The sequence below is a fragment of the Poecilia formosa genome, unplaced genomic scaffold, assembly GCF_000485575.1.
Source record: "Poecilia formosa unplaced genomic scaffold, Poecilia_formosa-5.1.2 Scaffold81, whole genome shotgun sequence".
Lineage (NCBI taxonomy): Eukaryota > Metazoa > Chordata > Actinopteri > Cyprinodontiformes > Poeciliidae > Poecilia > Poecilia formosa.
The window spans coordinates 813,812-831,551 of NW_006800020.1; the positions used below are offsets into that span (position 1 = coordinate 813,812).

A 17,740-nucleotide genomic window follows, 5' to 3' on the forward strand; every position below is an offset into this window, starting at 1 on the left:
GTGGGAGAAAGGAAAACATGATGTGCAGAAAACATATCCATGTTGTACTTATTACTTTGAATTTGTTTTTAAGTTAATAGCAATTTCATGACTTGAATGCATAACATACATACTAAGCATGTGTGGGGAAGCCCCCCCCCTCAAAAGATAACTCTTATCTTAACCTACTTGCAGCATCAGCTCATCACATTTATGTGTTGTTACTCTAGATCTGGCTCACACACGGAGCATGTTTCTAAATCAACCTGTCAGTCATTCAGTCGACCTTCTTCACAGTCTGAATTTGAAAGATTCAACAACTAATTCATATCTTGGGTATTGTGAAAACTATTATCAAGTTTATTCACCAGACATAAGCTGTCAAACATTAATTCAACATCCATTCATTCACCTGACTAATAAAAACACCTAAATACAAAATGATAAAATAGTGTTGAAAGCTACACAGTTAAAGTATTACATAAATGTGGGCAGTGAGGCTAATGGTGAATGCAACTGAAGCAACAGGTGACTGACATGTACTTGGTAGGAGGGCTATTAACATATTCAGATAAAGGAGCCTCCAGTTGGATGTAGACGTACCTAATAGGAATTACGCACTTTTACAATCAGCTGCAAAAGTCAATTCAAGATATTTCTTAGGTGTGATGGATCTCTAAAAGCTGTAGTTTAACATTTCTTCTAAATTTGGAGGACATAACAAGCTAAGCTCAAAACAATTTATATTTTGTTTTAAATCCTACACACTATATCTCATGTTTTAAAATAAAAGAGCAATTTTAATTTCCTAATTTAATCTCTCACAAAAAGTAGAGAAGTGTTTACCCTCTGCTTCCGGTCTGTCGCTTTATTTTCCTTGCCTTATAAAACAGCATCTCCCTGTGGCGCCTCTCGGTAGCACAGCCCTCAGCGAGCGGATGCCTCTCATACACGTCACAATTACCTCAAACTACATTTCCCAGCACCCCCTTTCTGAGGAAAGCAGTCATGCGGATGGACCCAGGAGTTGCCATCTGCGGGGCTGCAAGAAGAAGAAGAAGAAACTTCTAGGAAAGATGCACGAAGAGGAGGATGGGAGCGGGGAGAGCTCCTGCACAGTTTCACGGCTGCAGTCCTTCAAGTCTCTCGATGTGGCCGAGGTGGAGGGAGCGAAGGAGCAGGCCTCCAAGCTGTGCGGCTACTTGAACAAACTCTCCGGCAAGGGGCCTCTCAGGGGCTACAAACTGAGGTGGTTCGTGTACGACCCGAGGAAATGTTACTTGTATTATTTCAAGACTCCCCAAGATGCCCTGCCTCTCGGACACATTGATATAGGCGATGCCTGCTTCATGTACGACGTGGAGGGGGAAGAGGGACAGTTCGAGATCCGTACAGCTGGGAAAGAATTTCTCTTGAAGGTAGAAACTTATTTCAACAGTTCTATCACAACTCTCGGTAGATAATTGTTTTTGTCATGTGTCGCTTCCTTTCTGTCTCAGGAAAGGCGACAGACACACCCTTTCTAACAAATTGTTTTGCTTTTTACTTTCAAAACACCCGTGGAAATATGTCGAGTGGCAGAGATTTTTTAGAGAAGTTGTGTTGAAAATAACCTACCACAGGCCGAGACTTCACCAGCTGATTGTGTGTGTGTGGGTGTGGGTATGTGTGTGTGTGTGTGTGTGTGTGTGTGTGTTCAGAGCCGACCAAAAATTGAATGAGGCCCTGAGCAGAATTTAATTTGACGGCCCGTCATCCTCCACATTTCCACAGACCTCCCTGTTTTCTTGTTAGTTTTTACATTTGGCAATGAAAAATTAACTATGATGTTTTGCATTAAAGTTAACTAGCAAGAAAACAATGAATTAGTTGAGGTGAATCAATGTTTTTCGCTGACATCCACATCAGTCTCTGCTTTACTTTTTTTTTTTTTTTTAATAACTACATCCTGAGACTTGGCACAATACGAAAATATCCAATGTTTATCAAAGCAAACAAATTAATCTGAAAAGGCACTCACAGAACTTTTAGATGATGACAAGGCATTGTATGTAGGATATAAAAGATAACTAAAGACAACTGCAGCATTTTGAAAAATGAAATTAATGAATAATTTCCCCTTCCGTTTTCACTAAAATATGTAAAATGTTGCTATGCAAAATTATACTTCAAAAGTAGAGTCACATTTTAGATCAACAAAATAAGCAACATTTTAAATTTGAAAACTCGTCCTGATGCTAAATTAAACAGTTGTTATCGGCTCCAGGACAAAAAGATCAACTCCTTACTGCATGCTCAACTTGTGCACTATTGTATTTTTCTGCTGTCTCATCTTGTCTTTTTTTAAGCAGAATATAGCCTACAGTATGTGCTGCGTTGTCATCTATTGCTTGTATTTGTGGCTTGTGCGTCAGAGATACGGTGGTACCAGTAATGTGCAAATACAAAGGTTTCAACCAGAACTTTTTGTATCTAAAAAATTTTTTTTTGACTGTTTAAAAAAAAATTTATGTGTCAAAATTGACATAATTATTCATCAAAATGTATGCAATAAAGTTTCAGTGCTTAAAATAATTGACCATTTTTTTCTCTCTCTCTTTTAGATAATGTAGGGAAATATTCAGAAAAAAATTGTTTGGTAAATGTTCTGCTCGTTAGCAAAAATAAAACTCAGATTATTCACTTGTGACAGCCCTTTTGTTCAACCAAAAGACATGCTTCATTCTTTAAAATAAAGAAGCATTCAACTTGCATTCTTTTCCAAATGAAACCTTGGAGCTAAATCCTGACTCTAGTATATTGTCTATATTTGATGAAATCTACTCTTTTCTTGGCTTAATTTACTTTTGCCTTTAGAAATTCTTGAAACTGTGATCTACATAATCAAACGAAAAGCTGTTATAAGGGGATCATACAGCCAGTATCTATAACCAACTGGAGTAAAAGCAGCAGCTTTGAAAAAGGGGCTTCTGGTATTTGTTAGTGTTAAAGTTGTTAAAGCAGTGAGTGTTAACCCACTCACTGTTGGGCTCCCTAGTTACAGCACTTCATGTGATGCTGTCTCAGTCTTCTCTGCCGTCATATGACTGTGAGTAAAACAGGTGGCCTGGCTCCCACTGTCTAAAGTCAGTTTCCTTTTCAGCAGATGGTCTGACTGGCTAATACCAAACAGATTGTACAGCTAGAGGCTGGAACTGAGACTGAAACCAGCCTCTCTGCTTTTTCACATGACTGAGCCAAAGAGTAACCAGTTATTTGTAGAGCTCCTGGACTGTAAATGCACAATTTATTTTATTTTTTTTAAATCATTGTAACTGCAGAGTGGAAACATTGTATTTTTAAAATTGGATATGGACTCATTTGAGATTCTTGTGGTATCATAAACTTGATCTCACTGCTTTCATTTTAAGTTGAATAAGGTGTGTCAAGACTCTAAAGGCTTACTGCTGGTCAAAATTCAGTTTTATTGTCCTCTTAATGTGGGATCAGAGAACACATTACTTGCACAATAGTTTCCTTTAGCTACGAAATGTATAATGTTGCACTGCCCCGCCCCTATCTATTGCTGTGCACTGCTCGTCAACTGGATCGAAATAAACTATCTACACTTTCCTCTTGCATACAATAATTTTTTGCTTTCTCAGTGTAGAAAGCTAATAGAAACCCGACTATTACTTTTATTAACTCATCTGGATCAGTTAAAATATCCACAATTTTAACTGTTTACTTAAAGCTGCCAAGTTCAAAGTCCGTTGGCTGTAACTTGTTGAATTACATGGCTAAACGGGCCAGAACTTCATATCTTACCATTTCAAACTAGGACAACGTTACGCTTTTGATGGGCAGTGTGAACAGAATAACAATCGCTCCGGCTATCCTTCCTGCAGCAGTACGCACAATGCCTGAGTCGAAATTCTGGGAAACGTTGTAGCAAAACAACTCCTCTTTTCAGGAGAATACATTTCAGTGTGGTTTCTTGTAAATGTGATTATTATCTATGCAGATGACCTCCAACTTTACCCTTTTGCTGGGGCATCTGAGCTCCATGAGTCGTCTCGTTTAATCAAGTACTAACAAAAATTAGATTATCATTTTCTCCAGCTAAGTCCTGACAAAATGGAGGTGTTAATTATTGCTCCTAAATACAAAATTAAGAAAGAATATCTCAGCTATATTGGCTCTTCCATAGAATTGCTACTGATAGTTTCATGCATTCGTTCTTTATCTTGCAGGGGGGTTGATCTTTCCAGTCAGTAGCTTAATAATGATAAAATAAGCTTCCTTAAAGGGTTTTTTTTTCAGATAATACTCTTTAAATTTTGATACTTTACTAAAAATGCTTAGTGACACTACATCAGGTTTTCTACCACAGCTTTTCAATCAGGTGACCTTGTGTTTCTTGCAAGCAAGGCAAAACGATAGGAGCCACCATTTGTTTGCAGCAACAGGTGGGAGAGGAAACATCACTCTTTCTCGTGCCAAGCAGCTGGCCAAAACTTTCTAAGACAAATTTTAGTTCTTTTGAATCTGACTTTGAAAATAGAACAAAGGTTTTCAGTTGATGCTGGAAACTTCCCTATGCCTATTTAAAATGCTCCACTGCAAACTTTGACAGAGGAAGTTTCTTTTTATCCCATACATGTGAACAACTGGGTGTGTACACTTGTTTCCAGGCCCCCAGCAGACAGGTGATGCATTACTGGCTCCAGGAGTTGCAGCAGAAGCGTTGGGAGTACAGTAACACCAGAGGCACGGGGAAGAGAGACAGCTGGAGTTCTCCCACGCAGGCCTACCCTCCCACTGGCCTCGTGGGCAAGGACAGCGGTAGGCAAGAACACACACATTCAGCAACGGCCCCACCATTTTCACACATCAGGCGACTGTGACCTCCTGTAGGCAGCAGATTAATATTTACTTTCTGGTGCAAACGGAACTATCGGAAACATTTGGTTTCAGGGTCTTTGTGTTTTTCTGGAAACGGTGTGTTGGAATGTGAGGCTCTTAAAAAATTAGAATCTAAGAGAGAGAAAGTGAATTGACATCAGTGATATTAGAGCTGGATTTTTGCTTAATGACTATATTGACATTTTACCTGGGTGGAGTTACTGATGTTTCATGTCATCAAATTCAAACGCAGCTTGCTTCCTGGAAGCTTCTTACAGGTAGTTATTCCTCTGCTTTCATTTTAAATGGCTTACTTTTTAGATTTCTTCCTGCAGTTTTAACTTCTACACCGAAGAGTGTTGCGGTCAGAATGACCTGGTAACAGGTGGTGGGTTTATTGAATTTTTAGCTTCTGAGTGGCTGACCGATCAGAGCTAGTCAATAGTAAAATTATTTGCTTCTGGTCCCTGACCGGGTCATCTCTGAATTCGATTATCAAAACTATGTGGATTTGACCTCTACAAATCATAATGTTTTTATGTTCTGCAATTCTTCTAGAATTTACTAGAAAGATAATTGAGTTAACTTAGCTTTATGCTAACTATTATTTGAGATTTTTCTAATAATTCGTGACATGAAAAAGGTAGATTATGACGAATAGGACCATGTTGCTGATCTTCCAAAAACAGATCATGATAATGTATTTAAGGCAAATTCTTGTGCACATTCATTATTTCTGTTTAGCTTTACAAGTTAACTTTTTTGTAGCAGAGTATACTTTGTCGTTACTTTGAAATAAAATATTTGAGTTACACTAAACTGCCTGAGCGTGAAAAAAATATTGACTGTACTTGACACCTATGGACGAAAATGGGCTTAAAATTATTCTTTGACCTACAGAGTCTTATTTGTTTTTGCTTAAGCACCATGTATTTATACATGGGGGGGTATTTTGTCATTCAGCTGAGTGATCTGTACTATGAATCCTGCCTTCTTTCCTGTTTCTATGCAAACAACTCATGTTTTCTCCTTTCTAGAGTGTTCCCTGTTCTTATCTTTGTCTTCAAAATGTTCAAATACCTGAGTTATCTTTCCTCATCTGGGTCTGTGTAAGGGTATTTAGACTAGCATGTTGGACATGAATTGAGTTTGCTGCAGGTCAAAACTTCTGAAGTCATTTTTTTCTGAGATGAAGGGGTATCTCTGCCAAGAGTTTTGACTTTTTTTTATTTAAGAATAGTTGCTAAATATTTAGTGGATGATATAACTCTATACTATATTTTTAAAAATATGTCTTTTGAGAATAATTCATTCATTTTAATACTAAACACATAAAAGAAGGGACTTTTTTTTTATTAGCACACACCAATAATAATAATTGGCATTTTAGGGAGTTGATCAGCTTCAATCAGCATTGGTTACCACTTCCTGCAATGTTGTGAGGAAAGTACAACATGTATATATGTTTAAAACAAATGTCATTGTCAAACACTGTCAGTGTAAATACAAAAGTATTTTTTTCGCAGAGGTCAGACTGGTTTAACTAATGAAATAATAAATGTAAAACTTTTTGTATTAACTCGAGTTATTTGATATTAAAACTTCTTTGACAGGGTAACAGTATAGCAAAAATAGAAGGAATACTGTATGTAAAAGGGCAAAAACCTTTTCACAGTAGTGTTCCAGTGTGTAAGTGTTGCAAATGTTCTTTCATTTACAGTGCGTCTAATAATAATTGTAAAAAAAAGTGAGATTGTCGGAGCTAAAACTGTTGTAGTCCTGCCTCAAAAATCTGTATATGTGTAGGTGTGTTCACAGAGAAGTTTGTTTCTACACATATCTGCTCATTCTTGATGCACTTGGCATGTTGACATACCCAACAGGGTTATTTTATCTTAAACCTTTACCTTTAGTTTTCTGACCAATCACCGATCTTTATAAAGGCTAACAGGCCAATTCTTTTTCTTTTTTTCGTCTTTTAAGAACCGACACTTTGAGGTCCTATAAGGTCACAATACACCTTCAACATTCCAGCTTTATTGAAAAATATCTAACGATACCTGTGAAACAATACAAACTTGTTCTATCCGCACATGAGGTAGTGCTCTCAAATATAAATGAAAAGCATTGCTCTCCAAACTACTAAATTAATTAGACTAAAAATAATCTGTTCACTCAGTATTTGTCACATTATAAAAACAAACAAAACTTGCATATTAGGTTAGACTATGGGCCTGTTTCCTTCTTTTCAGACCTTTGCGGAGATGGATAAGATTGGTTTCACATATGTATTGATTGCCGATCACCCAAGATTAAGGAAACTGGGGCCGGCCGGCCAATCGATTAGTGCACTACTAATTGCTATCTGTATAAATAATGGAAAAGCTGAAATAATTATAAGGTTACTGCATTCATCATGTTGGCATGATCTCTTTTCTAGTGTTTTTTGATATTGTTTGTGTTGTTGTTCATCTACGATTTCAGCTTAAGAAAAAAATAGAATAGTTGTGCTCTCTCTGAGTTTTGCTGCATATTTGCATGTTCAGTCAATTGGCAGTGGGTGTTTTATTGGGATGTCTTGCATTTAAATTAGTTTTCAAAAAACAAATCTGGGTAACGGATGCCTTAATATTTTGGATATATCCAATCAAGGTGGAGGTGACGGTTCTGGTATTGGCAGCTCAGTTAAACTAAGCCTGCAGAGGATGTGGGGTGCAAGTTAACCTTGACCTGTCATATTTTATGATCGCCTTTAACCACAGGCGATCATAAAATGTGGCCAACCGTGGAGTAACAAACTGTTGCTCTTTATCTGAATGTTTTTACTATAGATGCAGTAATTTAAAAAAAAAGTGAAAATCAAGCAATGGTTACTGAAGACTTTGTGGACCAGCAACTGTCGCTTCGTGGAGCTGATCAGTGCACGTTGGAGTTAAGTGCAACTTTGGTTACAGCTGCAGAGAACTGTGAATGCTTTTGATGATTAATATTAAAATCACACTTATCCTGGAATAGAGCATTTGTTGCACTTAATCACACACCCACTAATATTTTAAAGAGATATTTGTTGTTTGTTGCTTGCAGTTCATTGCGGCTCGATTCAAAGCTGGGCATGTTTCTCAGTCTGCGAAGCGATAGATTTGCATCATCATATCCTGTGTTCTCTCAATTTTGACACAAGTACACTTCTTTGTTTCTTAACTGTGTTGAAATGTGTGTGAAGCTGCTTACCAGAATGACTGTTAGGCCTGTTGTTTTTCCTCACATCTTGGTTTGAGTGAAAGGTCAACATTTTTGTTAGATCAACAAATGTTATTGATTACATATCAGACTTTGAAATGTAAAACGAAACAGGGCTGTTTAGTAGTTGACTTAGTTTGAACATTTAAGCAGACTGAGATCTCACAGTTTCTAGATAATTTTATCAAACAACTTTGTTCTTCTGCTTTATTCCCTTTTTTTGCTATAAGTCCTTGATCCTTCATGAAATGTTTCCATACACGAAAGAAAAGAATATCTGATTTGAGTCGTTCTGCAGGATATCAGAAAGTTGAAACATAATTAGCTTTCCTTATTTAACTCAAACTTATTGCATCCTTTTACCGGCTACGTTTATCAAGTATATTTTCTTGAGATGAAGCAGTTGGACTATTGCACTTATTAGTTGATTCTAACAAACTCTGTTATGATTTTCAGATGCTTTCTTCGTTGAGAAGCTAAGTGACAGCATGGAGAAAGTCCGCAGCGACTTTGCTATGGACACAGAAATGGATGCAGGAGGGATGGTGGGAATCCAGTCAGCCAGAGGGCCCTTCTCCCTCAAAAACTTTGGTACAGAGCTCAGGTAAGGCTGAAAGCCTAGTGAGGGCTCTTCAAAGCGTGATTTGTACCTCCAGCTGTTTTATTACAAAGTTCAGGGTTTTTTGTAGGCTTGCTGCCAAATTATTGCAGGCTTTGTCTGGTTTGCGTCTCTAAATGACAGAAGAAAATCGCTTTGGTTCTGCTTGAGGCCAACGGTAGTAGAGGAAGTGGTCACATCTGTAGTTCACTAGTTTATCAACTATTCAACAATCAAGAGTTCCTCTTTCTAGCACGTAGACATATTTGCTCAAAAGATTTGATCCCGAAACAGATGTACAGCATGTATTACATTTTCATGTTGTGACAAAGTGTTTGTACCTCAGAATCAAATGCTGCTAGTGTTGAATTTCTTACTAAACTCAGTATGATGATGAATAGGAAGTTCCCTACTGAGGTAATCTTGAACTTTTCAACATGTTTTTCACATCATCAAACGCATAATTGTGTTAACACAGAGCAGCCCATGAATGTTTTCAGATTTTGTTTACTCATAAAAATCTAAAGTATATGGTTTTCATTTGTAATTATTGTACTTTTGTCAATACAAAATAAATAAAAACTTAAGTACCTATATCTTTCTGCTTATCTTTCAGTTTGTAAGTCTTTTTCAGTATGTCTCTACTAGCACTGCACAACATGTCGGTTTTTCTCATAACATTTTTCAATAGCAGTTTTTTTTTTTTCTCATTGCTCTCCCACAAATGCCATATTTGAAACATTTGGTGACTAATTATTCTGTCACCAAATTATTATTTCCTGGCCTGACAGTTTTTGCTGACCATGTCTTGATGAGTTTGGAGTTCATCTATCGTGCTTTTATGTTTTCCCACGGTACATTGAACAGTGCTATATGAGATTCAAAGCTAAGGTTATTTTGTTACCTGCTGTTGCTTTAATCATCATAGAACAGATTTTTTTTATCTAGAGAATGTTCTAGATAAAAATACTCTATTTATTGACTAAATTATTTCTAAAGGCAGTTGGTAGCATTCGATTTTTATTTGCATAGATCAGAGTAAAGTTGCTTGAATGTCAAATATATTCTTTTGAGATTTCTTTTCCTTTTCAGTTACTTTGAGTTGGTCTGTCACATAAAATCTGAAGAAATAAAGTTTTTGTTTGGAACTTGACTAAATGCGAATAAGCTGAGAGTGCATAAATATTTCATTGAGGTCCTCTGTATTGTTTTACACTAGGGAATGAAGTCATCATTTAGTTGGATTGTTTCTGAGGGATCTGTGTTATTTTTTTGCTTCGTTTTCCTCGGCTGACTTTTAGGAACTTCGACTAGTAACTTTCACAAAGTTGCGGACAGTCGAGTTTAAACCAGTCTCTCCTCTTTTAAAGGAACTCCATGTCCAATCTGCGGCCAGGCCGAGTGGAGAACAGACGCAGCGTGTTTTACACCGGCAACCACAACAGCAGCTCAGAGGAGTGGGAGATGGTGGACGCTCCCCCTAAGGACTTCACCGAACAGAAACCTCATCTGGACACACAGAGACGTGAGTCCACTCTCGGTCACCCACGACTGCTTGGAGATGAATTCTGCTCTAGCATTCCTCTCCGCGTCTGCTCCTCTTCTTGCTCAGATTCTTTTGGCTCGGCGTTCACCTTCGATTTCGTGCGAAACCGCCAACGACCTCAGAGGCTCTTGCTCCGAGACGTGCGGGGACCAGGGAAGTTCGCACGCGGCGTGGAGAGACGCGGTTCTGGGAGTCCGACAGGGGAATGCAACGGCAGCAAATCTTTGGAGATGCAGCTCCGCCTCCAGAACCAGCAGGATGAGATGAACCAGATGCAGCAGGAGCAAATCAAACTCCGGGAGGAGCTGGCCAGCCAGAAGGTGAGCTTATTCCTCTTTATACTTTATCAAACTTTATGATGCTTTATTTTATAATACAAACTTTTTACAGACTTCTTTTAATTCAAAGTTTGCATTGTGCTTTCCCACGTCCTTTCTTGCCATGTCAGACTAAGAGGTTGGGTGTCTTTTCTCAGCTCTCACTGATACAGGAAGACAGGGAGTGATTAGTCACGCTTTAGTCTGAAACAAGGAAACGGCATTTCTGTCGAAAACAATCACAGCTGTTGCATTTCTCCCCATTTCTTCCTGTTCTCCTTTTTTTTCTTTTTTTATTTCTCCACAGCTGATTGGTTGCTTTAGCTAAAAGTGACTCCTATTAAAGGAGACATCGCATTTTCTCAGGTTAACCCTTTCAGAGCTGATGCAGTGAATTGTTTTTTTTCCCCTCCACACACTTGCAGCCACAATGTTGTTCATTTTCTTTTTATGTGTTGCATTACTACTTTCAAAACAGTTTTTATTTAAAAAAGTAAATAAATAAAAATACATGCACAAAGATTATATTGAGCAATAAAAGATTATAAGGACCAAAAGTCACAATGGACGTTTCCAAGCCGGCAGAGAGATCTGATACATTTGGAAAGCCTCCCTTCAGGAGGAACAGTTGAACTAGTTAAGAACAGGATTCTTAACTAGCTGAACTGGTTCTTTGAAAAAAAAAATAAGCAGGAACTCTACTCTGAGTTCTCCCAGGCTGTAAACCTGCTGCTTGTATTTGAGATCCTGCTCTTCCTGTCCTGTTTTCTTGTTTGGGTGTAAGTGAGGGCTGGAACATCGACGGAAACGTTTTCCCTTGTGGTCAGTAACTTTGTATCTTGTAGCATTAAGAATCACTTTGCTTGTTTAAGATGAACAGTCTGTTTGTCTGTCACATGGCCTGGTTAAGATGGCAAAGACACTAAATGTTTTTATTTTTTAATTATTATTTTTTTAACTTTAGGAAATGAAGTAAATGTACCAAAGTTTACAAACTGTTTCAAAGAGTTTGTATTTATTGTGGGATGCTCAATTATTTTCTTGAGAGAGTTATAGATTTAAAGGTAGAGCTGACTCAAGTAAGTTCAGTTGCCACAAAAAGCAGCTAAATGGCGCTATGCTACCAAAGTGTATAGGTTATGAAAATAATTGTACATTTTTAATTGAAAAATCTGTAGGAACCCTCGTTATAATATCCAAAAGAATTTTACACCTTGATGCACTTCAGATGCCTCATTTCTCGTGTTAACTGAGCGGGATTTGAACACATATTTTGACCGTGTAGACACAGATGTCAAACTCAATTTCATTTCAGGTCACATCAAGATCACAAATGTCCTCAAAGGTCCGGTTGTGACTGAATGCGCTGATAAAACTACCCGTTACAAACTGTTAAAATATTACATCTTTCCCTTCATTTAAAGAGTACTTCTTAAAATTAAATGGTTAACATTCTCACATTGATGTTATTTGGCACTTTAACCACACGACAGTTGACTCAATGTTCCATTTATGTGGCCCTCTAAGAGTCTAGAGGGCCACATAAATAGTTTTGGCTGTCCAGATTTGGCCCATGGACCTTGAGTTCAACACATATTGTAGGACTTGATGTTGTGATGTATTAATAAGGTAGGATGCTTTCATTTACTGATGATTCCAAACAAGGTGGTAATAATATTTTATGTTATGTCTTAGAATGCCAGCCTAATAGAAACAAAGATGGCTACAACTACAGGAGAAAGTCAGAGCATGAAAATTATCACAGCTTATCCATAAGCTGTGACTTTCTCTATATTTTTAACCCACCAAAATAAATGTAGTTGATTGCTTGCCATAGCTTTGATGTTTTCACAGTTTAAGCTTCAGGTTTTGTTAATTCTGAAAAGATCTCCTCTTGCCCCTGTAGGAGCTGGTGAGGCTCCTGCAACAGACTCTCAGAACCTCCCAGTTCGAGAGGCCCAGCGTATGGCGAGCAGCTCCAGATCCGTCCGCGGCCCCGGACCAGGCTCCCAGTCCGGCCGTGACCCAGGAGGACGTCGCCCAGCTGGAGGCGGTCCTCCAGGAGCGAGACGTACAGATCCAGTCGCTATGTGGACACATGGAGCGTCTCTCTCTGGAGAAGGAGAGCCTGCAGCAGGAGCTGAAGGGCCTGAAAATCAAGGTGGGGGAAATTAATGACCAGCTGGGGATGCTGATGGAGACCATCCAGGCCAAAGATCAGGTCATCGTGAAGCTGTCACAGGAAAACTCTGAGCAGAGCGGGAATGCGAACGACGCTGGTTCTCCGCCACCTCAGCAGGAGCTGAGCATCCTGAAGGTGCAGAAGACAATTCTTAAACTAGCCAGTATAGATGGGGTGGGGGGTTATTTTAAAACATCTTTATTTTAAAGATGTTTTAAAAACTTTTAAAGATTTTAAACTTGTTTGCTTCTTTTATTTTCAATATTAGGACAGTCTTCAAGGCTACAAATCCCAAAACAAGTTTCTGAACAAAGAGATCCTGGAGTTGACTGTCCTGCGCAGGAACGCAGAGATTCGGGAAAAGGCTTTAGAAGCAAAGGTAAAAATAAATAAATAAATAAATAAATAAAAATAAAAAAAACTGTAAACTTGCATAAGTTCAACTCGATCTTCACAAATCTGAATGTGTGAGAAATTAAAACCATTATTCCCACCCTTGTCGCAGTGCACAGCTCTGGAGGCCAAACTCTGTCAAGTGGAGAGTAAATATTTGGTGCTGCTTCAGGAGGTGAGAAAGCCGGTCTGTTCGTCGGAGGAGGATCCGGCCCGGGAAGTCATTTCCAGATTACTGGAGGACGCCCTGCAGGCGGAGAGCCCCGACCAGAACGAACACCAAATCTTCAAACCAAATTCAGTCAGGTATTAATTGTTTGCTAGAACTGAGTTCTTCCTTTCAGCTTCAAAATGACATGCTGGGCAAGGAGAGTATTTAGCAAAGGAGCAGCCATAAGAGCCGTGGTAACTATGGCAACTATGGAGGAGCTGCAGAGATCCTCAGCTCAGTTGGGAGATTCTGCAGACTTCTAATCTATTAGAAGTGCAGTTGATAAATCTGAGCTTTATGGAAAAGTGCAATGATGAGCCTTTCCTCAAAATACTTGGAGCTGCAATTACAGCTAGAGTTGCTTCTTTAAAGTATTGTCTGAAGTTGGATGAAAGAAAATACCCACCGCACTTTTAAGATTTTTTTGAGGAAAAAACAAAAGTGTCATTATTCTTCCACTTCCAAGTTATGTGCTATGTGTTTATTTTATTTTTTTTTAATCACATAATATCCCACTGAAACACACAGAACCTGGTGGTTTTAATGTGGCAAAGTGTGAAAAGATTTGAGAGGGAAACTCTGACCAGAGCTTGTCTGATTTTGTTTGTGTTTCACCTGAAATCAATGAGGAAGAAATCTGTTTCTCAAAGGCGAGGTTTGTGCAGCCCCAGGACCTGTTCTACTTTAATTTATAGCTGCATGCTAATATTCGTGACTGGAAAAACTCCGTCTGCTGCTTGGTGTTTTTCCGTCATTATTTGCCGTTACTTCCAGACAAGCTCAGGCATGTTGTCATGGTGCAAATGTATTATTATATATCCGAAGCAACCCTAAGAAACTTAGTTTCTACCTTTGAGCTGCTCTTTTTCTTTTATCTGTTTGCAGATTGAAGGTGTTTAATTTTATTTTCTCTCTCCGTCAGTGAATACGATGTGTACGGCTTCAAAACGGTCCCAGAGGAAGAGGAGGAAGAGGAGAAGCTGGTTGCAAAGTTGAGGGCCTTGGAGCTGAAGTCCCTGTCCATGACCGACCAGGAGGTTTCAGTCGGGGTGAAGTGGGAGAACTTTCTGGCCAGCACCATGAACAGAGACCTGGTGCATTCTCCCGAGCTCAAGGCCCTGATCCGCTGCGGCGTGCCGCACGAGCACCGCTCCATCGTGTGGCGCTGGTGCGTCACCTTCCACGTCAAGAAGTTCCGCGACCACTTGGCCCCGGATTATTACGAGACGCTGCTGAACGTGGCGCGGGATCGGCCCAACCCGGCGTCCAAGCAGATCGAGCTGGACTTGCTCCGGACATTGCCCAACAACAAGCACTATGCCTCGCCGAGCGCGGGCGGGATCAACAAGCTGCGGAACGTCCTGGTGGCCTTCTCCTGGAGGAATCCAGACATCGGCTACTGTCAGGGTCTCAACAGGTATCTGACCACATCTGGCACCTCTGGGCTTCTATTATTTGCCGGCTTTTTTTTTTAATGATTCCTAATTAATGCGTGTTTTCTTTAGGCTAGCAGCAATCGCCTTGCTGTATCTAGACCAGGAAGATGCCTTTTGGACTCTTGTAGCCATCGTTGAGGTCTTCATGCCAAGAGATTATTACACAAAGACTCTGCTGGGCTCTCAGGTAACTTGGCTTATTTATGTTAAGAGTTTTATCGTCGGGTTGCTAATGGCCATTTCAATTATTGATCATTCTGACGATTAATCAGATAACAATATTGGGACATTCTGCAGATTTTTCATTCAAGTCTTTTTACTTTTGGTCCCGTATCAGAAATGCATTAAAAAATGTAAATAAATGAGTAAGTCAATTCCTTTACAAATAAGAAAATATACATTTTATCTCCTAAAATTCAATAATCTATTATTCCATTAGTAAACATTTGATCATTTGTAGCAAAGGTGCATCTCCAGTTAATAATATACTTCTAATGTCAACATGCGAAAAGCTCCCATGTATTGATGTTTAGTTTCTAATCAACGCAATCCCAATACACTGTATGTTGATTATTTTTTTGGATTAACTAATTAAGTGGGAAACAAATGGTGATTAATAGGAGATTTATTTTTATTTATTTATTTTTCTTTACGAATTGAACCTAGGTGAAGCTAAAACTACCACTTGAGGAGTTTTGGGTGGAACATATGTACAGACAAAGTATTATTTTTTTCATCTCAAATGCAAAATATATGCTGTATATTTACAGTTTTGGGTGAATTGCTCCTCTGAGCATGCTGCACTTTCAGCAAATGGTCTTTCTTAGAGACTGTATGCTCCTGTTAACGATGAATCTGTTACTAAGTCAGTTGGCGAGCATTTCAATAATCGATTAATCCGATTAATCTTTTGAGCCCTAATTATATTTTTAGTTTTTTAAGTGCTTTCATATTTATCTGACGGCTGATTAGTTTCCTCTCTTAGATTCGACCTCCAACTTCTGTAAAATGTGACTGTCTGCTTCCTGTAGGTCGACCAGCGTGTGTTCAAAGACCTGATGAGTGAGAAGTTGCCGCGCCTTCACGCCCACTTTGAGCAGCACAAAGTGGATTTCTCCCTCATCACCTTCAACTGGTTCCTGGTGGTGTTTGTGGACAGCGTGGTGAGCGACATCCTGTTCAAGATCTGGGATGCCTTCCTATTCGAGGGGCCAAAGGTGAGACGAGGAAAACCGTAAACTTGTTTTAACCATGGTCATAGCGCTGTAGAGCCCTGCTAAAGGAGTAAAGGAAACATCACAGTTAGACTAACACCTTTTAATTACTGAGAGTCTGTGAAGACTTTGTGTGAAACTTGTGGCATTCACCATAGAGAGAGTTTGTCGTCTTTCAGCTTTTGGACAGTTTAACAGCTTTTTTTTTTTTTTTTAAACACAGAGAGGTGCAAACAGAAAGTCGTACGATGTTATGTTTGTTTTTATATATGTTTTTCCTTCTACAGATCATATTTCGATTTGCTCTCGCCCTCTTCAAGTACCAAGAAGAAGAGTTTTTAAAGCTGCAGGACACGACGGCCATCTTTAAATACCTTCGATACTTCACGCGCACAATCCTGGACTCAAGGTCAGGTCACTTTGATATCAGGGAGGTTTTGTGTTGTTCAGAACAATGTTTCTGCAGCAGTAAGGAAGGAAATGATAACCCAGGTCTCCTTTCTGTGCATGAACAACAAAAAGAGGTATTTTTTAAGTGTGCAGCATTGATTGAAATGTTAAATAAGTATAATTTTCCACAATCTCATAAACAATTTTCACTTCTGTCTCAAATTGCAAGAGTTCATCTTCATTCTACTTGAGGGAATTAGAAAAAAAATCCAGCTGCTTGTGAGATCGTTGGAAAACAGTGACGCTCACCAGCAGGGGGTGCTGTAGGCACACGATTTAAATTCATTTAGCTGCGATAAGACAGTTCACATCCAGGCTTGCAATTTAGAGAAGCACCCAAAAACTAAGAGGGTAATGTTATCTGCGGTTTAAAATACTTTAATAAGAAGTCATTTTTTTGTTTTGTTTTCCAGGAAGCTGATGAACATTGCTTTCGTGGACATGAACCCGTTCCCTATGAGGCAAATCCAGAACCGCCGCTCCTTTCACCTAGAGAAGGTTCGCCTGGAGCTGACGGAGCTGGAGGCCATCAGACAGACATTCCTGAAGGAGAGGGAGACGAGTCTGGATCGACGGAGCTTCGTCAGCGACGATGAGGAGGATAACTGAGCTTTTTTATTTCCAGGCTGTGTCGCTTTAAGAATGAAGACAAAGGGAGCTTCTCCACGGAGCGGCGACGCTTTACAGCTGCTGAAGGGTTTAATTTTCCCAGTTTAGGTGTCGGAGTTGGTCTCTGCATCAAAAATGGAATAATGAACTGAAATCAAAGGATAAAACGCATTGTATCAGTATTCCTGCCATTTTTTTTCCCTGTGTAAAGTATTTTTGCTGTCTATGTTCATGTTGTTTGTTGCCAATAGTTTACTTTCCTATATTGCCAAACCATGCAGTCCGAAACAGTATTTTCAAGCATTTTTATACCTTTTTGAAGGAATTCCTTTTTTCTTTTTTTGTGCTCACATTTACACAAAAGAAATCTCTATTTTTGTTCTGTGCTTTGTTTCCTTTGTTTGTTTGATTGATAATCTTTATTTTTATTTCTTGTAAAGGATTCTTTGTCTTTTTATCGTATGATGCACTTGAATTATTCATGCTGTAACTGAGATAGTTTGCTGAAACGTTACTTAGTTTTTAAAGTCTCATTCCAGCAATTTGCTCGAATCTAAAATGACGAAATGAACGGATGAGCTGAAAACAAAATATTTTTTCTGTTTTCAGCTGCATAAATGGCAAGTAGAATTAATGTTTATGACTGAGAGCCAGTGTTGTCTCATTAATCAGTCTATTAAT

At 38.9% G+C, this 17,740-nt stretch overlaps 1 protein-coding gene across 1 annotated transcript; it reads left to right on the forward strand.

The window, feature by feature from the left end:
• Positions 1–902: 902 nt before the first annotated feature.
• tbc1d2b (TBC1 domain family, member 2B) lies at positions 903–17,430 on the forward strand. The gene is made up of 13 exons (XM_007556785.2): positions 903–1,397; positions 4,653–4,803; positions 8,560–8,707; positions 10,072–10,226; positions 10,314–10,567; positions 12,471–12,881; positions 13,015–13,125; positions 13,252–13,445; positions 14,273–14,767; positions 14,856–14,973; positions 15,818–16,003; positions 16,288–16,409; positions 16,864–17,430. Exons 1-13 carry the CDS (start codon positions 918–920, stop codon positions 17,057–17,059), a joined length of 3,021 nt encoding a protein of 1,006 aa, XP_007556847.1. The 5' UTR covers positions 903–917; the 3' UTR covers positions 17,060–17,430.
• The last annotated feature ends 310 nt before the right edge of the window (positions 17,431–17,740 follow it).